Genomic DNA, 24,332 nt, shown 5'->3' on the forward strand with positions numbered 1-24,332 from the left:
TTGTATAATTGGCACTGTATAGGGTAAGGACTACAAAAGGCAATTTGTTCGGTGGTGTGGAATCATCCATTTTTCAGAGGCGTGGTTTTTTCTAAATATTGGAACGCAGTATTGCACATGATAGGGTTACTATGAATTGTTCATTATTTTCATCAGCAAAGCGCGAGTGGTAAAGAAGACAGTAACTACAAATAGACGGTGTTGATAATTTGATTCTGAATACATAGCTCTATTTAGGTATATATTCAGCATCGAATTCTATATATTCGCCCCATTTTAGACGCATACGAAAATACCCTATACGCAGTATCTACTTTTTGTTCTGTATTTGGGAAACATCGATCCAGAGAATACTATCTTAACTCGCATATGGCCTTCAAATGAAATCAGTGTGATAGTGACAGTGCGAAAAGCCTGCACATAGTGAATAATACTCACAACATTTCAAAAATTTGTAAGCAACAAACATAGTAACCTCTATACAAGCGTATTAATTGCTTAGCGGTTTATACCAAAACACGGTACTGCTAAAGCAAAGACACTAAAACTCTCTACCTCCTAAGGCTTGACAGTAGTACCTACCTACTTCTACTGCTTTCGAGCAGGAAAGGTTTTAAAATACGCTCCGTGCTCTTGCTTCTCAGCAAAGCGCTAACAATGCTTCTGTTTTCATTCAAGCATGCTCACTTTCCGAAATTGCGCAGCTCTTTGCACATTATAGCTATAGTCATTGTACCGATGCTGAAGCTCATGTTACTTAGCAGGACGTCTCACTCTTAAATGAGTGCTGAAAGAATATTTACTTTATTACTCTTTTAATACTTTACTTTGTAGCAGTTCAACCAGTAGTAATAGCAAGGGCATTTAAATTCAGTTTCTTCAGCGCTCCAAGCTACTCGCTTATGCGTTCATTCATAGCGGCCAGTTCTTTTGCGAAGAGAACCCTGTAAGCTACACCATGAGGTCCCTCTATGGCGCAGACAAACGCAGCCGGTGATAGCGTTATTCTTTTGTTCTTTTGGGGGCGGGCATTTTATCTCTTAAGACCTATTCATCGCATGTTTACAATAAAAAAAAATACAGCTAAGAGTCGGCACTGTTGTTGTGCTCGCTTTTTTCTTTTCTTCTACCTTTTGCGCTGCCCCATTCCAAGATAAAGGTTCTTATTGTTTCCGCATTTACCTCACTTCACTGGATGCCACAGGTGGTCGCAGGAGTCACGCCCGGCAGCGGGCAACCCCGATTCATCACGTTCGCATCTGCGTCGCGAAGTGCTGCACATTTAGGTCTACCTCCAGCACAACCTTTCAAAGTATATCTGTATGGTGCTTGTAATCAGTACTTTGTGAGCCGCCGCGGCGGTCGCATTTCGATGGAGGTGAAATGCTGAACGCTCGTGTACTGTGCTATGTCGGAGCACGTTAAAAAACCCCAGATGGTCGAAATTTTCCGGGGCCCTCTAATACGGCGTCGCTCATAGCCTGAGTCGCTTTGGGACGTTAAACCCCATAAACCAAAGCAAACCAGTACCTTGTGGCCCGTTCGTCGGAGGTGTCACGTATGCAGAGTAATTGAACCGCTCAGGTTCCTCTACCTCGAATTCGATGTCAGTACTTAGCAAGATTGCTGAAAATTATGCGCCGTCGTCAAAACCGCATGCTGAAGCTTTTCGTTAGACTTTTCGTTCACCTTTTTCGCTCTGTTAATTCTTCTTTGCTTGCGCGCTTGCTTTTCCTTGTTTTTAGCCTTCAAAAGCAAAAGACGCGAGGCAAACTGTTTTACCCTCGCGGTCGTTTCCTGTGCGTCTTCGGCTTGCCTAATTAATAAGCGTATCAGCAATTCCAATTCTTCCACCCTTGGTAACGATCGCTAGAAAAAAGGGCGCAAACTGCCTCTCCCTCGCTCTGCGCCCCGAGTTTCGCAGTTACGGTGCATTCTCCGCGCATTTTGCTTGCACGACGTGGCGTTTCAGACGGCAGAAGGAACGAGATAAACGGCCGCGGGAAACCGGTGATGCGAACCGAATGCATAATTAGCGGTGTAGGGATGCAATGTTTAGCTTGCGTCCCTAATGTGTTTTTGTGTGTGTGTTTGAATAATTCACTGCGCCATCTGGGACACTGTAAGCTTTGACACGACTCGCTCTTGGGCAGGCCATAGTTCCATTGGGTACATTCGTGAGGCATGGATTGCCTCGGCTGATGCGTGTATTTTGCCATGGCAACCCTGCGCTTTCTCCAAACTTCGCCGAGCGTGCATTCAAAGCTTGCAGCTGTGTACTCTGGGCGGTGGTGGTTGATAAAGTTGTGGAGGACATATATCGATGGCGCCTTTCTCAGCCAGCAACTCGCACGCGAGCGCTGTTTGCAGTGGCGCGCAGCCGTCCGCTACCGTGCTTATTTACTCGCGGTCCACTTTGGACTAGTTCATTCTCTCCCCGTAACTGCTCTCCCCCGCTACGCTTTCTGATGCAAGCCGCGAGCTACGTGTTGCAGCTGCCAGTACACATGCGTCCTTGCCGCCGCTGTTCGAGCTGTGAGCTGCGCAATGCATTAGCGGGTGGGTAAGCGTCACGGCAGAAATCAGAGGCAGCTGCAACGCTGTTACTCTTACGCTGTTACTGTTTGTAGAAGCGCCGTCGAATCGCGAAATAGTCCAGCAAAATTGCATTCGATTAATTTTGCACCGAGAAAACTCGGGAACGAATGGTAGCTAGTATTTTTTCCCCTTTTTCTTTCCTATCGATCAGCGTCGATTAAAAAATGCAGCTGGCATTTATCTGAAGCCCTTCTGCAAGGCGCGTCACATAACCGATCTCTCGACTTTCGACAGAAAGAATACATCAGTTTGCAAAATGCAGTCGATGTCGCTTCTTAAATCTACTCGCAACAGTTGTTTCTTTTTTTTTTTTACACACACTGTCACAAAAGTAGCGAAACTGGCGAGTGCATTTCTCTAATAGCATCATAATTTATGACTACTCAAGCCGTTTACACTGCAGATACCTCCAGGAGACTTTAAGGATTTTTGAAGGCATCACCTAAAACGATGCCATTGGTGCTTGCCATCATTTCGCTTTCTGCAGGCAACGACTCTACACTTTAAAAAAAAAAAACGGCCAAATGGGATTAAATGGCTTGTCCTCTATCGCACACCTTGAAGAAGGTTTCATTTACTCTATATATATGTGGAGTATTTTATTCACTCCCTTACGCCATTTACGTCATGAGTTTGAATGAACTGGCAGGACAGTTTTTAAATCCATTTTACCCGCCGACAAATGTGCCTTTTGCTGTTTTACAAGCGGCAGCACAGCCAGAAAAAGCTTAAGAATCAATTACTTACTCAAAACACTAATTCGAGAGAGTTGTTCTCACTGCCCCTTCAAAGGACACAAATTTCGAGTAGAGTTGTTGTAGGAACAATGAGATGAATGATGAACCATTCTTTTGCGACTTGCAGGAGGTGGTACGCGAGTCTCAGACACATCTGTGCAACAGCCGGCAACTCCTGCGATGCCTGGGAGTATCCCAGTCTCTAGACAGCGATTACGGACCACTTCTGCAGATCCAGCAGTTAATGCTGGCTGATGAAGAACGTGTCCGCCATACGCCTATCATCGTCTGCGGCCGAGAGGGATGCGGAAAGTCCACGCTGCTCTCTCAGGTGCGCTCATCCCATGCACAGCATCCGCACCTGCATGCTGATGAGTGACGTTAAAGATGTTCGACGTCTTTTCAAGCCAGAGATTCCTGCACTTGTATTTAAGTAGCTTCACATACCGGTTTCTAGAAACGGAGGCAAACTTCAACTATTTTGCAGACTGAATCTGTAGAAGACGTTGACTGATACATTGCCGAACATTCACATTGGCTCTTCTTTTTTCTTCTTTGTATTACTTGTCCACGGGTAACCTGCAACCAAGCAGGCATCGCAGCTAAGGAGCACGTGTAAAAAGCAGGGTCGTGGTCGTAATTTCTCGCACAACGCGTCATCTGTGCTTCATTTGGAGTGCTGAGCGCTTGATTGACATGGCATCGTCGCAGGTGCTCATGTACTGTCCGGAGTGGCTGGGCTGCGACGTGGTGCGCATCGTGCGGGGCGTGGGCCAGAGTCCGTGCTGTGCGTACCCGGCCGAGATGCTGCGCAATCTGTGCCTACACATCAGTATGGTGTTCGGCTTCGAGATCAGCCCCAAGCACCAGAGCTTTGAGCTGAGCAAGCTGAGCACCTGGTTCCAGGAGCTCCTAAAGCGTGTCGAAGCGAGCACCAGCGACCTGGTCATCGTGCTGGATGACCTGGACCGGCTGCGAGGCCCCGCTCACCACCAGGCGGCCACCCTGGGCTGGCTGCCCTGGAACCTGCCCCTCAACGTGCACCTGGTCTGCTCGGTGGCTCAGGAGGCCGACGCCGTGCTGGGCCTGCTGCGCAGCCGCATCCCAGCTGGCGACAGCTACGTGCTCATCCCGCCCCTGGCTGATGCCGCCAGTATGCTTCAGTCGCACCTCAAGGTTAGAGCTCACACCTTTGCTTTGAGGACCTCTTCCCGTGATTTGACTCTGAAGGCAACGGCTGTGGCCGATGAACGGCGTCGGCGCCTCACAAAGCACTGACTCTCATATACGTAGAGCAATACAAAAGCTTAGCAATGGCTCAGTAGAGTCAGGTGCACGCGTGAACCCGCATGCTTTGCCTTTTTAAGCGCAGTGTCAAGCTTTTGAGGCTGAGTTCGTAACTAGTGCAATACTGCATGAGAAAGGAATCAGGGTGCGGTTTATGAAATGCGCAAGTTGCCAGTTAATAGACAGAAAAAAAAATTCAGGGGCACTTTGGCTCTCTAAAGTGTTGCAAGGCGAAAGCGTTTCCTGGCGCACTGTTGGTTTTTTATTTTTTTCATTTTTCATATTTTATTTCTGTTTATTTTTTATTTTTGTTTCTTTTCTCATCTTTATTCTTTTAATTTTTGTCTCTTTTCTTGTATTTATTTTTTGATTCCTTTCATTTTATTTCTGAAACCCATGCATTCACTAGGTGCGCCTTTATTCGTGCTCAAACCCCGAGCCTTCGTGGCGGAGTGGTAGCGTGTCTACTTCTAGTGCCAAAGGCCCTGGTTTGATTCCCAGCCTCGACACAGTTTTAAGGAATGACGCCGAAACGCGGATACATCTGCCGACACGGCTGCTAACGACAGTATGGGGAATTAAAGGATTTCGCCTTAAAAACTTGTACGACTCTTTGACTACCCTTAAGAGTATAATGCGAAAGCATTAGAGATGCCTCCCGCGCAAGTAGCCCTTCTCTTTCATAAATTCATAGATCGCGGGGAGTCCTCACACCACATCTGGCGCAGTGGTGCAGCGGGTAAGCGATGCGCCTCTGCCCCGGCAGGTGGCTATTTCTAACTCAGCCACCGGTGGGCCTTCGGAGACCTGGGTTGCTCTTGCCGAGCTCCCGTAAGGCCCATTTTTGCGCAGTCTGTTCTTCGGCAGATTGCCTATCTCTTGATCAATGAGCTATTGCGCAGCGCAACGGTGGGTGGGGTGCAACTACATTAAATTTATTTGAATAAATTTTATTTCCACCTGCCAGGGCGGTCGGTTGCCCAGAACTCGGTGGGCGTGTTGCCACCTGCCCACCGTGGCAGGTGAGCCACCTGCTTGTTCGTGACACGTACGGACGGACGGACGCCAGCTTTTCTCGAAAACGGGGCCTATATTGCTATCACGTTAATACTGAAGTCTGAAATAGCAAAAGTGAAGTGGCGCGGCACACAGGACAGACCAATGTGAAGTACGCTTACCTTGTTTCATAGGTCGCTCGTTTTCATGAACGCCGCACATATAACGAGCATGTGGCCACAACAAGACTTGAGGAGTGGCGCAAAGGCGGCGATTAGACACAAACACGCTGAGTAATTATTCAACGCGTGCCTAAAGGGGAAATAGCAGTAGTGATCAGCACTGACCTGTCAGATGCAATGGCAGATTATGTCAAGGTCTGTTATATGCCTGGAAAGCCTCCCGCTATTTATTTACATTTCTTGGTGTGCCAAGCAAAAAAAAAACTGTTGACATGCAAAAGCGGAATAAATTAGTTTCATGCGTTAAATATCGTGAATGCATCGTCTTCTAGGTGTCTTTATAACACAGTAAATGCGTCGCTGTGACGAACCAGCTTACCTGAGCTGAGTGAGGCCACATGATTAAAGGGACCCTGAAATGGTTTCTTCGATCATATTTTATTGCAACAACTCTATAGAGGTGGTCTCTGCGAGTATTCTAGTCTGATTCAGAAAGCTGCGCGTGGAACCAATAATTTACAAACAATTTTTCAAACTTGCCGCTCACAGCCGATTAGGGCGACACCTCACCGCGCGTTTTTACCCGCCCCTACCACTTGACGTAAACTGGGCAGCCTTGGCCATGGACTGGGCGACCCTTCTCATTGGTTCTGCCCATTGACGTCACGCGCAATTTTTGCAACATTTCATTTGAAACTGAGCACTGATGCTCCTTGAAATATTATTTTATTGATTGCTTATTATTTTTTTTAAACATACGTATACAGAGGTAAGAATCCAGCGCATTTCTTGAAATTAATGTGGTACTTCCGGTAAAGAAGGAAATCCGTCTGCTCACAAAAGCATGTGTTTTCGTCAAATCTTGGCGCCCGCCTTTGCGAGTTTCCTAGCTGCGCCGACGAGTCGCTGCTATAGTGTACTAGAATTATATATATCGCTGCTGTCGTCGCCCTGTGGGTCTCGGTATGGCGTGTACTGAAAGGCTCGAAGCCCATCTCAGCGGTGGCTGCACGCAGCCGCGCTTCGAGCTCCGGATCCATGCTGTTCGAGCAGCAATCAGGAGACAGATGTGCGAAAACTTGGACGGCGCGGCACCGATCGTAATCAGAAAGACTGCCAGCTATACTCGAGCAGCGACAAAGCATGCCTGCTTATGTTGGGAGCTTTCGGCAACGGCACCGCTCACGGGCTCTCCGAGCGACGAGCTCTGCTGCTGCCATGGCTGTCGTGGTCGTCGCTAGGCCTATAGCTCGTTTCGCGTCGAAGAGGCAGCGGCCGGCGCTTCGGAAGTCGCCTGAGCTATAGTAAAAGGCTTACTCTACACATCGCCTTACAGTCAACAGCATCATCTCACAATAAAGTAATGGTATGGTCACTTTCCGCGACGCCTTCAGCCGCGAAGCGAGCGGGCGCCAGGCGAGCCGGACCCCAACGTCAGGCCAGCGGCAGCTGCAAGGCGGTTGTGGCCAGAAATTTGCTCGTATCACAGTTGTTACCTTTACCAGCAGCTCAGTATTGGTCAGCGATCCTCAAAAATGTCACATTTTTCACATTTCTTGGCCTAGGGTTTATTATTTACGTCAAGAATATTTACGTCAAGAACACTCTTTAGCTCATTTTTTATGACGCCGGCAGACCTGATCCAGGCCGGTCGGCCGGCCGGCATGCTCGGCGTACTTGACATTCGCACAAGGAAATACAAAACAGCCATTCTACCAGAGATGATGCTTTCTAGATTCGAGCAACGACAACATGTCTGTTAAAAAGTGGATCTTTCGGCAACGACACCGACTGCGGCAACGCCGGGCGACGAACTGCGCGCTGGTCCCAGGCTGCCCTAGTCGTCGCTAGGCCTAATGGTTTCGCATCGCTGACGGCGCTTCGGAAGTCGCTTGCGCTATATCAAAAGGCCTACTCTTCACATCGCTTTACTGCGAACTCGTCCCATAATAGAATATATATTCGATTTCCACGACGCCTTCAGCAACGGAGCTAGCAGGCGGCAGGCGAAGCGCCGCAGCAGCGCCACAGCGGCTATGGGATGAAATTTGCTAGTATCGCATTCATCACTTGTACGATCAGCTCGGTATTGGCCAACGACCGTCAGAAGTGATGCATTTTTGACATGCATCTATCCCAGGGCTTGCTATAAACGTGAACAAACAATACTAGCGCGTTTTTCACTCGCCGGCGGCCGGCATCAAGGCTGGCAGGCCGGCCCGGTGTGGCTCGGCCCCGAGCGCCCTGAGGAGCGCGCTGTACGTCATCACGACGCTGCCGCTCTCCGTGCTCGCTTTGGCTCCCGCTTCCCGTCGTTGCGTCTGCCGCGCGCGGCTCTTCGTTGACATCTAGCAAGTTGCACGCAGGCGACGAGCTGCGATCGGACGTTGCGACGCCGTTCGCAACAGCGCACCGCAGTGAATCGCACTCACTTTTCGCACATGTGTCTGCGACCACCGGAAGTAAACAAGCAGAGCGCCATTGCTTGACGTATGCATGGGCGGAGCATCGGCCCGTCTTTTCTTTTTTTTTTTTCGGAGCGAGCCCCGCGTGTATGAGTTGAGGGTGGTATGTGGGGGAGAGGAGGAACATCATTTTTAATCGGCGATATCTGCGGTGTTGATGGAGTTCGCTTAACAATTTTTGCGGTGCGGCGACAAGTGATGGAATACCGATCTCTCGTGGGCTTTTGCTAACCTTGGCAAAGAGCTTTTCAGGGTCCCTTTAATGGCTCGAGTACTACTGGACGCCCCATTCGAAGGTAGACCCTAAAACTCTAAAATTCAAGACGATAATACAAGACAAAATTAAACTCAACATGATTACATCCTGCCTGTTTGTTGAGCTGCCGCGGTGGCTCAGTGGTTATAGTGCTCGGTTGCTGACCCGAAAACGCCGGGTCGATCTCGGCCGCGGAGGTAGCATTTCGATGTAGGCGAAATGCTGGAAGCCCGTGTACTGTGCAATGTCAATGCACGTTTTCGAAATTATTCGGAGCCCTCCACTATACGGCGTCCCTCTTAGCCTAACTCGCTTTGGGACGTTAAACCCGATAAACCAAGCCAGTCCATTTGTTCGGAGTATAAAAAACAATTGCAATACGATGATAAAAGTGACTTTTCTTGCCGGTTTCCCTGGACGTTGAAACAAGCTTTGTTTCCAGTTCAGGGATCCTCCTGGTCTCTCCTTCACGAAGAGCGTTTACCGACACCAAAGCGCGACACGCGAATTTGCCTAATTTTTAAGATGTCTGCCAAGCCATGCAGGTGAAAGCAACACTTGAGGCCATCGGCGTTAATCGTTTATAAGTCGAAATAACGCGCGAATTTCACTGGTAGAAGTGGTGGGTATCTGTGGGACGTGTGTATAAGCACCCGTTCTTTGGCCCTTTCGCGTTCATGGGGCCAGGAGTGCGCGTGGTCATCCTCGCAGGACAACAAGCGGCTGCTGACGCGGCAACAGTGGGACGTGCTGCGTCAGCGGCTGGCGGGACAGTCGGCGACCCCGCTGTACGTGACGCTGCTGTCCCAGCAGGCCATGCGGTGGGCCTCGTACGAGGTGCTGGATGGCGAGCTGCACGTGCCTGCCGACACGGGGGCCTTCGTCAGCCGCAGCCTGGAGCGCATTGAGCGCCAGTTCGGCCTGGCGCCCGTCAAGAAGATTGCCTCGTACCTCACCTGCACCAGCTACGGGCTGCGTGAGCCAGAGGTCATCGAGCTGCTCTCGTCGACCGAGTGCGATGGAACTGAGCTGGCAGCCGTCAGCTGGCTTGCTTTCAAGAAGGAACTCGGTAAGCGCACTACCAACTGACCTACTCTGCCCCTATCCGCGCACTGCTTCTGTAACGTATACCCGTACTACACAGGTACCTTCGAATGGCATCTGAGTCGAATGGCATTCGTGACTTTTAATGGCATTCCAACTCGACGGGCTCGCGCCGTGCTACACGATTATGCGACTATTCCCAAGCGCATTCAAAAGCTTTAGCATTCACTCGCCGTATTTCAATAGTGCTGCTGCCATCGAGTTTCGCTTTTTCCTGGCATTCTTTCGTTTTCAGTGTGTACAACGGCGCTACGATGACGTCGGTGGTCACCGCAGTCGCACTAGACCGACAACGGCACCAGCACGACCAGCAGATTCTTTTCATTGCAGCGTGACATGTTTTCAGGCCAACGACACCGAAAAATCCAGTCGGCGGACGGACGTCCATCATGTCCTCGGTAGATCGGCGGGTGAGCGAAAACTTTACGTGGAGGAGGTGTCGGCGTCAATATATCTTCCTTTTCTCGACCTACACTGTAAACAAAAATATACCCAAAATGGAGTAAAAAGGGTGGCGGCCAACCTTTTTACTCCATTTGTGAAAACATTTACTCAATGAGTGGGGAGTAAAAAGGTGGACTGTCCTCCATTTTACTCCCATGAGGGAATAAGGGAGTAAAAATGAGGATTTACGAGCATTTACTCCAGTCTAGAAAGGGAGTTAATTGTGCCAAATGCTCCACCAGTGCCGAAATGGAGTAAAAAAACACCATTTTGTGCAATCCGCCCCGTCACCTAGCGTCTCGTCTGCTTCTGGTCAGTCGTCTCATAACGGCGGTGAGTGAAGACCGCTTGGTTACCATCGTCGCCGGATCTCTGCTGACTTCTGCTCCTTCACGGGCGCCTGCCGCGGTACAAGATATCGGCTTGTCGCCGTTTTCCGCTACAGTACGGTACATAATTGAATTGCTCCTGTGAAACCTCCAGTGCTCTAACCATACCTAACTTTCCTTGGTTCGTGTCGCCACCCCGTTAGAGTCCCCGCTTAGGCCTAATTCTCACAGGCTTTTTTCAGTGTGGTCCTCGCAATGTGTTGCATGAACATGGAACTGTGATAGAACATAGTGTCAACGCTGAGCTCTTGATTGAGCTCATGAGGCCACATTTTTCCTCAGCCATGTTTAAAATCCAAGCCTTAATGAAGTGAATATGAAAGCAAGCACTGCCATTCCAAACTACCATCAGGTGTATTTTCATCTTTTCTGCTCTGGTTTTGGGTCAAATATAGCGTGGTGCATGACCGTGAAAACTACCCAGCGTCTCTTTTTCAGTTTTGAACTACTGATTATAAGGTTACATCCCTTTATCTACGAACATGACCAACGAAACGAGCTCGTACAGCAAAAGGAGACGACAAGCAGACGACTCCTGCCGCGTACGCCGCCGCTGGGCTAGCAGACGGCGGAAAGAATGCGTGACGCGGGGTCTAGGGCAGCGCAGTTTCCGAAGTTGGGTTGCCGGCGGCCCGCAGAGCTACTGCCCGTTTCCGCCGCTGTCACTGCTGTAAGAATGAGCCTGAATGAGGATAAATAAACATGACGCCATTTTTGGGCTCCATTTCTGTGGGTAGTAAAAAATTTACTCCCTTTTCACTCCAAAATAACTCCCTTTATACTCTAAAATAACTCTCTTATATAAGGGAGTAAATAAAAAACACCATACGTATGGAGTAAAAAAACTTCCTTTTGGGTGTGCGTTAGAGGACTACCCATTTATTCCCTTTTGGGTGTTTTTTTGCTAACAGTGTAGCGAGTCAGCACTGTTCATGCGTGCAATTTCGGCGATTGTGAAGAGCGAATTCACAAGTTTTAGCGAATGTAAATGGACGTAGAGTGTAGTTTGACAACAGCGACCTGAAATCGACTATTGCTTACATCGCAGGACGCAGATACAATGAACGAGAAGCACTGGTGTGACCCAAAATATTGAGCAGTGCTTTAGGCGGCCAGCGCAGCAGTAATCATCGTCGCTTGTGAACAACCAAGTAGACCGTTTTAATTAATGCAAACGGTCAACTAACATATAAATGAAGTGACATAAAATAAAGTATTTTTCACAGTAAAGAAAGCAGGGACAATTAACAGAAAACGCCTGTCCTACGCGATGTCAGCAACACAGCTATCAAGTGTTTTCCAGGTGGGCGATCGCATCGGCGCTTCCTGCAGGGTTTTCGCACTGCGTAAACAAGCAGTGGTAATGGGTACAGAAGAGAAGAGATTATTTAATAGAAGAAAAGCCCAGCTTGGGTTTTACGTCATGCAAGCGAGCACTAGCTGTTTTTGCACAGTGATTTAAACAGGAGTACTGAAGTGCAGTCGTTCTCATCGACGCATTCCGGGAAAAATTTCGCTCGCACACGGTAAATGCTCAGTGGTGACCTATGATCTTCGAGCACTCATTTAGCAAGTACGAGAGATATTCGCTAAACAAGCAATACAAAAAGCGAGCAGCAGATACCATAATCAATAGCTACCGAACCACAGTAGTCACACGGTGCGGCTGTGGGCGGGGTGAAGCGATGGCGACGGCTATTGGTCGACGCAGGCTGGGTTCGCGTTTTGAAAGCACTGGCCTCCGTCGACTGAGCCGAATGCCGTCGAAAACGTTCGTATAGAATCGCAAGTTCGGCAGTACAGAGTCGAATGACATTCGGTTCGAAGGCGTTCGAAACGCCTGTGTAGCATATATATTACTTAAAGACGAAAAGAGCTGCTCGAGTGATTGCACAGACTAGGTTCTTTGTAACATCTCACCGCTGTTAAACGCTATCTTACCATTCATAAATTGGTATCCAGACAAATATGTTGACGCCTGTTAGTGGGTTGGATAAGAAACAGGTTTTTCTACATGGTTGATTATTTGGATCAAAATTCTAAATGCAGGCGGACAATGAATGTCGCATACTTCAGACATGGCAGTTGCGCGAAACCCACACACACAAGACAGGTTACAGGACCAGCGCAAACTTACAACTGATTTTATTCAAAAAGCAAAGCGCCGCCGCGGTGGCTCAGCGGTTATGGTGCTCGGCTGCTGACCCAAAAGACGCGGGTTGGATCCCGGCCGCGGCGGCTGGAATTTCTTTGGAGGAGAAATTCTAGAGGCCTGCGTACTGTGCGATGTCAGTGCACGTTAAAGAACCCCAGGTGGTCGAAATTCCCGGAGCCCTTCACTACGGCGTCTCTCATAGCCTGAGTCGCTTTGGGACGTTAAACCCCATAAACTAAACCAAACCATCAAAAAGCAAAGCGCATATTTAAGCAAGACCAGTAGTCATGCCGTACGTGCACAAGGTGTCACACAACCTGAAGAAGGTGGCGGGAAAGTATAATGTGCCAATGGTGTTTACAGCACCGTCCAAACTGGCAAAGCTATGCCCCCGCATCATCAATCAAGGAACAAAGAAAAGTGGTTGTGACAAGAAGCACGCAAGGCCCTTTGCGGAATGCGCCGTCGGAGTTGTCTACGAAATACCACTGACTTTTGGAAAAACGTACGTAGGCCAGACTGGACGCTGCTTGAATGATCGTGCACGGGAACATGGGTTATCGCTAACAACGGGGGAGGGATCAAATTTGGCAAAGCATTGCCTGTCCTGCAGTCACTGTCGGCCACGGCTTAATGAGTTTAGAGTTCTGGGCAAGAGTCGAGATTCAATTGCACGTGAAGCGATGGAAGCATACGAATGCAAGACCGCAGACAATAGTTTCTTGATATCGGTTGTTCACAGAAAGTCCGGCGTTGCTGCAGTGATACTCTACGAGAGACTTTTTCCAGGATCAGCGGCCTGGACGGAACCTTCGCCGTAGGCATAGTACGTATGTCGTTACAAAAAATTTCCCTCTTCTCTGGCTGGTTAAAAGAGGATGTCATCCATGTGGGCCTGAGTCGCAAGTTTCTGGTGTGGTAGGAATTCACAAAATGTGTTCGTTCATGAAATGCACATTCATAGCACAGGCTTCTATATAGCCCGGACGTGAATCGCTGAACGACCTCTTTGAGACGGTGAACATATCCTGTTGCTCATTCATGTCTATACAAAATACAAGGGAATGGAAAGAAGTGCTCGTTGTGGCATACATGACGGAAGCTAACAGTGACCGCCGCGGTGGCTCAGTGGCTATGTTGCTCGACTGCTGGCCCGAAAGACGCGGGTTTGATCCTGGCCGCGGTGGTTGAATTTCTATGGAGGCAAAATTCTAGAGGCCCGTGTTCTGTGCGATGTCAGTGCACGTTAAAGAAATCCAGGAGGTCGAAATTTCCGGAGCCTTCCACTACGGCGTCTCTCATAGCCTTAGTCGCTTTGGGATGTTAAACCCCATAAACCAACCAACCAAGCTAACAGTCACCGAAAACAAGGAGAATAGGGGTGTCTTTTTTTTTTAATTTGTGGTTTTTGGCCATTGAGAGATAAATGCAGAATACAAAACAACCACACGCCGCCGGTGGGATCCGAACCCACGACCTCCTAATTTCGTGTCCGGTGCTCTACCAACTGAGCTAAGGCGCCATAAATACTACCGAAAGCAGAAGATTGGGTAGCCGTCGCCGTAGCTCAGTTGGTAGAGCACCGGACCCGAAATTCGGAGATCGTGAGTTCGGATCCCACCGGTGACGTGTGGTTGTTTTTCTTCTGCTTTTATTAATCTGTCGTTGGTGAAAAACCGCAAATTAAAAAAAAAAAGAGAGACTTTCCCTATGCTCCTTGGTTTCGGTGACTGTCAGCTTCCGTCATGTATTCACGTCTTTCGCACTACAGCCATGCCAGAAAGAGGAGACCAAGAAAGTTCATGGTTTTCTAGAAACCCTGGCAGATTTTATTCCACGTGTGCGACGCTCGACATGCACACACGGATAAAATCAGATTTATCCGCAGTGCAAAAGAACGCGTAACACTGAACAAGCAATGTGCGGCGGATTGAAAAGAGTATAGTGTTCTGACTGCGCACACTGGCGCGATCTGTTTGCTGGATGCAATTTGGCAGGCTTTTTTTAAGCATGAAATGCTTTTAGCCCCCGTTGTCGGCAGTGTGGTGACGTCACGCCGAGACCGAGAGCCATCATCCGGGCACTGAAATCCACTCATCCGGGCACTGAAATCCACTCATCCGGGCACTGAATTCCAGTCATCCGGGCACTGAATTCCAGTCATCCGGGCTCTGAAACGAGAACATCCGGGCACCGTACGAGACTTAACGAGATTTAACGAGACTCTCTAAGCCCTCCTACGCGACCGGCATGCAAGCGCCGGTTGGTCTCCAAAGGAGTAAAAAAAATAACTGCTGCCAGGGCCTTCTCAATGTTTATCTAGATATCAGTCGCTGTGCGTTTGATAATGCACGGACTTATAATTTCCGATTTCTAATAACGCGTGCAAAAAGCACATAAATGCCACGATACACTTCGTTGTCATACGTGATCTCTTAGGGGCTTCGCGCATCGAAGCAAAGCCGCGCAGGCGCACAGGGGCCCGGGGGAGAAGCGCTGCGTTCAAAGGGCAAGGCATCGCGCCGAACGGGTGGTGGCGTTCCTCCCTTCCATTACGGTGCGGTTCGGGTGTCCACCGAGATGGCAGAGAATTACTGCGCCATTTCCTTTCCTCGAAAAACCTGGCGTTCAAATGGCAAGGCATCGTGCTGAACGGGTGGTGGCGTTCCTCCCTTCCTGTACGGTGCGGTTCGGGTGTCCACCGAGATGACATTAGGCCCGTAAACATTTCATGCTTACTCTACTCTCGGTTACGGGAGAGGCAGAGATTTTTTTGTTTTGTTTTTTCAGCAGGGGCCTCGTCTTCAGAGCGTGTGGTTCTGATTTCTTTTTCTTTTTTTAAGAGTGGCATATTTTCTGCACCGTAACAAATGACGGCGAATGTGTTTTTGCTATTCTATACGCTGGGCAGAACAGAAGCCCTGTTTCGCTGAGTGACTGGCTACTTCCTAAGGGCTGCATCTGCAGTTGTTGTTTACATTCTTTTCGAGCTACAGGGCGCGGGCTCATCCCCGCTAGCACTCTTTTTACTATGCTGAGTCCGTGGCATTAGAAACTAGCGATTTCTGCCAGCTTTGTCTTCGGCTCTCCCAAAAAAGGAAGCCGGGACTTTGGGGAAAATGGGGGCTCAGTACGGAACTACCCGAGAGTGGCAGAACGTGGGAAGTGCGGCTATCCTGTCTTTGTCTCCAAGTCGGGCCATCGATTGGCGCAGTCAAAGATAACGCCAGAAAAGGGCGGCGGAAGCGGCGCAGGCCACCAAACTCCACGCCCGCTGAGCGCTCAACAAGCGCCTCTGTTCGCAGGCCCGACCGGAGTCACGATCCCAGCCTCGGGGTCAGAAAAAACCACTCGCAGCGCCAGGGCCGTCTTTTGTCCATTGGCGCGAAAGCCGGGCCCCCCGCACCCCTTCCCAATACCTCCATGTCCCGCCATTATAGAAAAGCGCGCAAAAGAAGCAGCGTTTTGAAGGTGATAACGAGAAACGGGAGGCTATCTCAGCAGAGGACGCTGCAAAACCATTATGCCGAGCGCTGTTATGGCGTAAGCCGGGGGCTGCGGCGGGGCTTTCTTGTTTTTCTCTCTCTCTTCCTTTCCCTCTCATTCTTTCGTTCGCTTTTATATCGATACGTTCCTTTCTTCCATAATGCGCGCCCGGTGTGGTGTCGAGATTCTGCGCACGCCTGGCTCTAGGCTGCTTGAGGGCACCGATATTGGCTCATCTGTTAAAAAAGAAAGTAATAAATGAAGGCGCATTCGCAGTCTTCCAGCAGCGTAGACCGGGGAAGAGAATCGTATGTAGCCCTTTGTTTTTTTCCTTGTTGTTTCGTGTTGCATAGCTGAGCCTCTCTTAAACACCTTTGAGCGAGTCCAAGCAAATGCCAAACTCTCGCCTTCGTTCGGCGTTAACGCGCAACACCTTCCTCGCTTGCTCTAGCCGCTGTTTGTTTTTGTTTTTATTACTCTGCCTGTGTTTACAATAACCGTCTTACGCGTGCTCTTGCTGCGTACGTGCAGAAAAAAAAAAGAGCCGGGATAAAACCGAAGCCGCAGACCTTTCAGGATGTGCTAAGCGACACCAAAAAGCTGGCGCTTGTGGCATTTTATATAGCGCAATAAAAATAAGGAGAGGGGCTCCACCAGTAGCGCGCCTGATAAAGAGCGCTGTTTTGCCCATTGTCGGATCAGCGTCTGATGTTAGCGCCTTTCGCCATTTTCAATTTGCGATGTAGAGGAGCAGACCTTTTTCTTACTTATACGCGATAAAAACAGATTGTTTCTTTTTTTTTTTCTTATCCAGCGGTTATGGGAAAATTTTTCGTCCAAATTCGTTTCGGCGCTTGCGCTCACTGATAGCGCCCAGGATGGGGATCTCTTTCATGTGGCCCGCTCGCTTTCGAAAATGTTAACCCCTGCCGATTAGGGCTAAGCTAGATTAGCTTTAAATCAGCAGCAGCAGTAGAAGTGTTTGCTAGCCGCCGAAGGGCTCTTGCGAGGTACAAAATTACAGTGCCACTTTTCAGAACCGTGGCGGTGCTATTATTGGCGCAGAAAAGTATAACACGTGATGCGTGGCGTCGCAAGGCAAAGTTTCATCAACTGACAGAACACAAACACACGCACGCACGCACACACGCACGCACACACGCACGCACACACACGCACACACACACACACGCACACACACGCACACACTCACACACACACACACACACACACACACACTCACACACACACACACACACGCACGCACGCACGCACGCACGCAGACAGAGACGAATATTCCTTTAAAAGGGTTCCAGCGTTCTTCTGCGTGGGCGTGAAAGAGAGAAGCATGGACGGTAAGAGCCATGTTTGTCCCCCCTTTTCGTCCAGGCTACGGCTCGCGCGCTGCTGAACTTTGCGTGGGCGGTCCGCTTCCGTGGCCTAGACTTGCGCATTGGCCGCTGGCTGAATATGTGGGCGTGTGATGTCGGTGCCGTTATTTGTTTCGGACAGCAGCTGGCCTTCATCATGCGTTTTCCCCGAAGTAGGGCTGGAATTTTTGTGTGTGTGTGTCTATGGAAAGGATATTTCAGGGGCGAGAAAACATGCACGCTCTTTCAAGGAAAAGCAAAAATCGCTGGCCCACAAAGCGAGGACATCACTGTCTTCTTCGTCAAAATATTCATCATAAATACATTGTTTCCGTTGGTTTCTGTTTTGCTGCACCTGTGTAACAGCAACGGAAGGTAGTCATGCTTCTATGCGCTAGATGATGGCGGCACAATTATTTGATTTGTAACGTCTCTGTTAGCTAAAAATAATTATAGTAAGGCGGCAAGTACCACAAGCATCAAAGGCAATTTTGTGAAGCCAATTTTGAAGTTCGGATCTGCGAACATCAGGCGCAAAGCAGCAGTTCTCTAGGGCAATCCGCGTTTGTTGTAGCGTTAGCTGTGAATTTGTGCGACAACACAATGGAAGTAAAAATTGGCAAGGGAATTATCTTCTATGCTAACAGCCGCGACATTTCTGCAGAACCCTCAAGCAGCGAGGAAGAATATAAATTTAGCTTTCCGAGCAGTTACTTGCCTGAATTGTGTCACAGAGCGAGTTAATTGGGAATTAAAACTGCAATCAGGTAAGAACAACCGATAAAAACGAGATTAACAACTAAATTTCCACTATGAGCAGATCTCCGCTCAACCTTATCCAGACAAGAAACATTGAAATACATAATTACGGGATGCCATCGGCCGCACGTATATTGCGTATTCATGCATGCATTATTCATTACGCATTATTCATTGTTATTATTATCAGCATAGAAACCATGTCAGCAACCTGGTTCCGACGGACCATGGCTCATCCCCTGCCTTGTCGCCCGAGAGCATTCTATATTCTGGCGCACCATGCCCACATCATCGGCGATCTTTCCTCTGGCATGCCCGCCCCGTGGCGAGCTTATATTTCCCGATGACTAAAAAAGGAAAAAAGCAGCCGGCCTCGTCCACATCACCGGAGCGCGAACCATGATCTGACCTGCCTGGTGTGCAAGAGTGACATTCATCCCTCGGCGTAGAACCTCTTCCGGGACTGTTCTGCTTTCGGGCTGCCCCGCAATGCCAACTGCAACAGCACCATGGCCAGTCTAGAAGATTCGATCTCGCCGTGGACGAACGCGAGGGACGCGCAGCTCCCGGCTGCTTCGCGACCCGTTAGCCTTCCTCTCTCGCAGCACTCCCCAATCCCTCTTCTCCCCTTCTACTTAGGCCAAAGATGAAACCTCATCAAGCTTTTCGCAGCATCGCTGACATAGTTTGTAGGAAACTTAACGGGAACGGCGAATAAGAATGCTGGGGCGGCTACGCTTTCGGCGAGTTTTCAACTCACCGAGGCTTTGCCGCAATAGTTGTAAACGGTTTACTTTGTGGAATCGCCGAGGCGCCGTCTTTAGGGCCCTGTGCAGTTGGCAAGTCACACACACGCGTATTTTCGAGTAATTCTCTGCGAAAACACCTCCGCCGAAAACACCCAGGCATTGTGCATACATCAGCTACAACATTGACTCTTATTTAAATTTTGGTACGCTATATATATAAATTGAATTTTACAGCTACAGCTCTATTGCGTACACTTTGCGAAACTAGCTTGGTCGGTGTGCATGTCTCCGATGCTGTGCTGCCACGCCCTCCTCTTCCTACCGTGGGATGACGTTAGGATGCCTTCACGTCAGCGCCTCCGTTTAGAGTGGTGACAACTGTTGTTCGACTATGAGAGCATTTTGTGTCTCAAAAATTGCGCATATTTTTGGCGTTCACATGAAAGTCTTACCGTTTCCGCCTGAAATGAGGCTTCCGTATCTGGCAGCTCGTGGTCTAGGCAGCCGAGAATGCAGTCTTTCGGCATAATGCCGTGGCCCCGCAGAACTAAGTCTGTGACACTAAATGGTGCTTTTGCCATCGGACTATTAACGGCGAAAAGGAACGTCGAGGTACCCTGGGCCGTTGCGCTCTCTGGAAGGAGCGGCGGCGTAGCGTGGCCGCTCTCGTCTGCTGCACGGGACGTATAGAAGCCAGGCCTGCCACGCGTGGTTAAGCTTTCGACACGATGAGCTCGACACGCGTGGTTAAGTTCAGAGGAACGCTAGCTTGCCCGAGCGTGAGGCCAGTCTGCGAAACAGAACCTGGCAACCAAACGCAGACTACCTTTCTCGACGTCGAGGAGATGCTTGGCGCATAACAACGGGAGGCATGTCGTCTATCGCTGTTAGCCTCATATTCAGTGTACGGCAAAGCATTTCGACATCTTTTCTTCACGGGTTCAAAAACGGTACCTATTCACACAAAAATATGTAAACATTGCTTTTGTAAGGGTAGATGTGCTACTTTTCCAAATCTTTTCCAAAGCAAATTTCGCTTTCTCTCATGCAGCTTAACACACAAACTAATCGCGACCCGCCACGACGGCTCAGTATAGTTACGGCCTTCTACTGCTCAACACCAGGTAGCGGGGTCGAATCCCGACCGCAGGGCTGTATTTCGATATGGCGCAAATGCTAAATGCACCCATGTGCTGTGCGATGTCAGTGCACGTGAAAGAACCCCAGGTGGTCGAACTTTATCCGGAGTCACCTAGGGTGCCTCGATCTAGCTTCCTTTGAACCACCCACTTCACTTTCACTCCCTCTTTCATTCCTTTCCTCACGACACGATTTGGACGCCCATCCTTAGTGAGACAAATACAACACCTGTCCTTCCCACATAACCAATAATTATAGATATTCAAACTGCGCGTAGTTTGCTCGCACGAGAGCGCGTTTTATCGTTCACCGTTTAACGCTACAAGTTTTGAATATAGCTAAACGGTTACAAATGGTGGTAATCAGTCGCCATGCACAATCTCCAAGGTGTGTTTCAAGGTAGCAAGCGCTTTGGCAGGTAGGTGACCGACAGCGTCATATACGGCACCCTTTCAGAACTGCGGGTATTTTGAAGCATGACACCCTCTTTTTCTCACTCTCTCGCTGTCTGTGCTCATAGATCATGTACAAACGCTGTTGCAGCCCGTTTGCTCCGATGTGTGCCCAAGCGTTTCTGCATGTAGAAACGACAGACACCCAGGGCAAGTCACCAGCGCTCAGCGCGCAGGGAGGCCACCGGTCAGCAGAATATCCTATCCGAGCTGCCCTTGAACATCTGCGATTGTTTCTCACGGGGTGAGCGGAAAAGCAGATTGCGCTCATCGGTGTTGAAGCTCTGTGGTTCCGCAGACGCAAACTTGCCGCTGTTGTTCCACTCAGGTATACTTCTTGACAGATTTTACAAATCTCGCCGTACAATTAGTTGATATTTAATGTGTTTTTGCCCTTTGAATTTAACAGCGTGAACGTCCCTGAGGGGCTGATTCAATTCTCACGCATTGTGAAGACGGCGGTGTTATTTCAAGGTGACGGTTGGAGACAACGGTGTTTCAAAAATGAACAACAGCCAGGAAACGCGGGACCTTTCCAGCGGCAAATTTCGCACATGTGCACCTTGCTCTCTTCAATATCATTTCACTCAATTGCGTGTTGACTTTCATCTGCAGATGCACATGTATAGTAAAATTTTGTCTATTCGAACTTCTGGTGAATTTGCACTGACGTTGCGACGCCGTCAAACACAGGTGTTTTTGAGAAAACGCTCGGTAATTCCAACACACGAGCATGTGCAGCGGTTGTATGGAACGAGCCACACAGCCTACCTGCCTTGGACGGCGTAGCACGATAGCGCACCTGCAGTCCCTTTAAGGTACATGTAAACTGGTAAAGAAGCTTCCATAGACGCCCATACGTTCAAAATATGGCGGCTCATTGGGCTAACCAGCGACCCTGGGCACTGGGGTGCCACTTAATTCGGGATGTTGCCAGTACGTACTACGTTCTTTGTGCGGATTATAAACTGGCCTGTGGTCTTTCTCTGGATTCACCGCGTCGCTCTCACGGGCCCGTCCCTCTTAAGGATTGTTTCCTTTCAGTGCACGCCAACCTTTGCACCCAAATGGGCCCAAGCCCGCTCAATCTCTATGCAGCTGGCACCCCACGAAAGCGGCTGGCAATGAAGGCGGCACAGAAAAGCACTAATCCCTCAAGAGAGACAGGCTCAGCAGAAACGCGATAAGCGTGTTGCAATAAAATTATAAATTTCAGCACATCGATCTTGATAAAAAAATTAACTTGTTTAACACGTAACACAATGTATTTTATTATTTAATCTTCTTTCATTGGTGCATAGCAATATAAGTAGTATATCTGTGTTAAATAAGTTTTCGTCCCCCCTACACCTAGGTTTGCGACAATCACTCTAGACCACGCTTGATCCTCACCTTCGGCACCAGTTTTAATCCGCCTTGACGCAGCACCGAGTGGGCGCGCGCAGGTAACAATTGCATTCGATCACGTGATTGCCTTGAGCGCGCAGTTATTGCGGTGTTGCTGCTGGTGCCACGCGTACGCGCAGCTTACCATCTTCCGTCTTCGCAGGCCGCTCATCGTGTGCTAAGCACGTTGCCCTGTCACTGTCAACGCAAGTCTAGGCGTTGATTAGTCGCGCCGCTCTGGTCTCCATATGCCCTTGCCGCGCAATTAAGGGCATCGGTCCTTCGTTCTGATTGTGCTTCCTTTAGCTGAGGCATGTTTATGGACGAAGTTTCGAGAGCGTGCTCTTATTTGCGCAATGCATTTCTTGAACTTTCTTACGCAAAAAAAAAAAAAATAGAAGCCATCATAGGAGTCCACCTTCCGCTCTGTATATTTATTCTTACTCTCTAATTATAGCTCTGCACAATTCGAGCAAAGTTTTAGTCCCCTTCGAGTTAGAATAATCGATATTCGACTTTACTAAGTTCTACGCAGACCGAAAGAGATGAGGATTATACCTGAATTCTGAAAGAAACCATCAGCAAAGACAGCGATTGTTCTGGAAGAAAATTACGTTCACTTTTTAGCGCTATGGGAACATCTTTAACTACGACAGCAGGCACGCTTGCGGGACGCCGCAATCGTTGAGCGAAGCTCCACGGTCGTTGATTGCTTGCAGTAGACCGCTGTTGCTTTTGTCACCATGCTTGTCACTTGCACATCACTTGAAGTCGGGGGCTTTTGTGACCGCATCCACTCCACAGACACTGACGTCAGACTGGCACAGAAATTTCGAGTTCCTTCTTTGGTGAATGTATTGCAAAGAAGCCTCGCATTGCGACAGTCGTTTGCTCGAGGGTATATTGCGCAACACTAAAAGGATCGGCTACTTTATTTCAGCGGCTTCTCTTTTCGAGAAAGGGGATTGCATCACCGCGTTTCGTGAAAGTGGTGTCTTGTCAAGTGTAAAAAACGGCAGGCTCTAAGTTTGACTCTTTCACTTAGCTCCCTTTTTTTAGTGCTGTTTTTTACTAAACTGCACCACGGTCAAATATACGCACTTTATAAAGCAATATCTTGGTCTCTGTCATTGCAGCGACACGTTTGCAACATCACGAAATAATGGCCAGCTGCGACATATTTAAGAGCCCAGCGTAACGGCCTTTCAGAAACAAAGCCGTCCTTTAGTTTCCTATGAGAGACAGTGCATCGACACTTTCACACGCTGTGCTCAGACGTTGCATTGTCCGAACCCTTCTCACTGACGTAGCCACCCGTCCTGACAAAAATTTCGAACAGCATAACTGCGTTCACACGTTGTGGCATTATATTTTTTCTCTTTCGTACACCATCTAAAAAATCTGAGTGACGGCACAAAATATGTGTGCCGTCGCTAAGTCGCCTGCTACCTTGGCAGATGGTGGCAGTGGTAGAGATGTTGAACATGATCATTCAATTTTAAAAGCTCAAATACCCCCCCCCCCCCCCCCCCCTAACTTATACTCATTGGAAACCGGTGGATGTCCGGCGACACTGGAGACAGAACACTGCACCTCCCGCTGTACCGTGGCATCAAATATGGGTTGCCCGAAGCAGTGCTCGGAAGAACTTCGCTAGCGTCGCCGCGAACGCGAGCGCAGGCGACGAATAGAAGATACGGAGTCATACCCCTTGAAGCGAGCGAAGAAGTCTGCGGCGAGAGTACCCTGACATGCGAGCGTGAGATGCCGAGATGAAGTAGCAGCGCAGGGATAAGACGTGCCTCGCGAAGCCGAAGCCGCCACAGACGGGAGGCAGGCACTTCAAAGGCAATCCGTCTGGCTTTGAGTGTTTTCTCTGCGACATACTCTGAAAGATGCTGCTAACTACACTGGTGTACCTGGTAACCGCCTATAAGCGAGATGGAGTTTAGCGATCAGCTAGCGCTGACATTCCTCTTTAGTGCATCACTCATTGTTACCGTCCTCTTCAACATCGTCACTATTACTTTAACTCCGTTGTTCTCATTGATTTTAATAATCTACGTTTTTATGCATGTATACAACTGCACAGAAAATGGTTATTCTGTTCCAAGCCAATCCTGGATGGCTGGTGCGGCAGTTTAGGACAGATAGATCAGTATAGACCCTGTAAAAAACTCTGTATAGTAACTCTAATTATAGGAAAGCATATTGTAACCACGCAAGCAAACAGGGATGCAGGAGGAAGTTGCAATATGCGCCTTGTCCTGTCTGTTCTTCCCGCGTCCCTGTTTGCTTTCGCCGTTACAATATGCATTCCTATACGAGTCACGAACTAGCCCGCCTGTCTGTGTTAATCGAATTATAGGGGCTGGCC

The 24,332-nt window shown here is 49.0% G+C and overlaps 1 protein-coding gene, 1 long non-coding RNA gene and 1 other non-coding gene across 4 annotated transcripts in view; 2 read left to right on the forward strand and 1 right to left on the reverse strand.

Moving 5' to 3' along the window:
* Nucleotides 1-24,332, forward strand: part of LOC149351799 (protein qui-1) — a 484,090-nt gene that overhangs the window by 405,056 nt on the left and 54,702 nt on the right. For both annotated transcript variants that reach the window (XM_089581130.1, XM_089581131.1), the window contains 3 exons: nucleotides 3,463-3,666; nucleotides 4,047-4,511; nucleotides 9,233-9,590. In XM_089581130.1, the coding sequence (XP_089437256.1) occupies nucleotides 3,463-3,666; nucleotides 4,047-4,511; nucleotides 9,233-9,590 (1,027 nt within the window). The remainder of the gene's footprint in view (nucleotides 1-3,462; nucleotides 3,667-4,046; nucleotides 4,512-9,232; nucleotides 9,591-24,332) is intronic.
* TRNAS-CGA (transfer RNA serine (anticodon CGA)) lies at nucleotides 14,170-14,242 on the forward strand. The gene has a single exon. It is a non-coding gene; the product is annotated as a tRNA-Ser (tRNA).
* Nucleotides 14,352-24,332, reverse strand: part of LOC149351801 (uncharacterized) — a 28,166-nt gene continuing 18,185 nt past the window's right edge. The window contains exon 3 of the long non-coding RNA XR_016290654.1: nucleotides 14,352-14,762. This is a non-coding gene — a long non-coding RNA (uncharacterized LOC149351801). The remainder of the gene's footprint in view (nucleotides 14,763-24,332) is intronic.

The sequence above is a fragment of the Amblyomma mixtum genome, chromosome 3 (genome assembly GCF_055824585.1).
Source record: "Amblyomma mixtum isolate Tamu chromosome 3, ASM5582458v1, whole genome shotgun sequence".
NCBI classification, from domain to species: Eukaryota; Metazoa; Arthropoda; class Arachnida; order Ixodida; family Ixodidae; genus Amblyomma; species Amblyomma mixtum.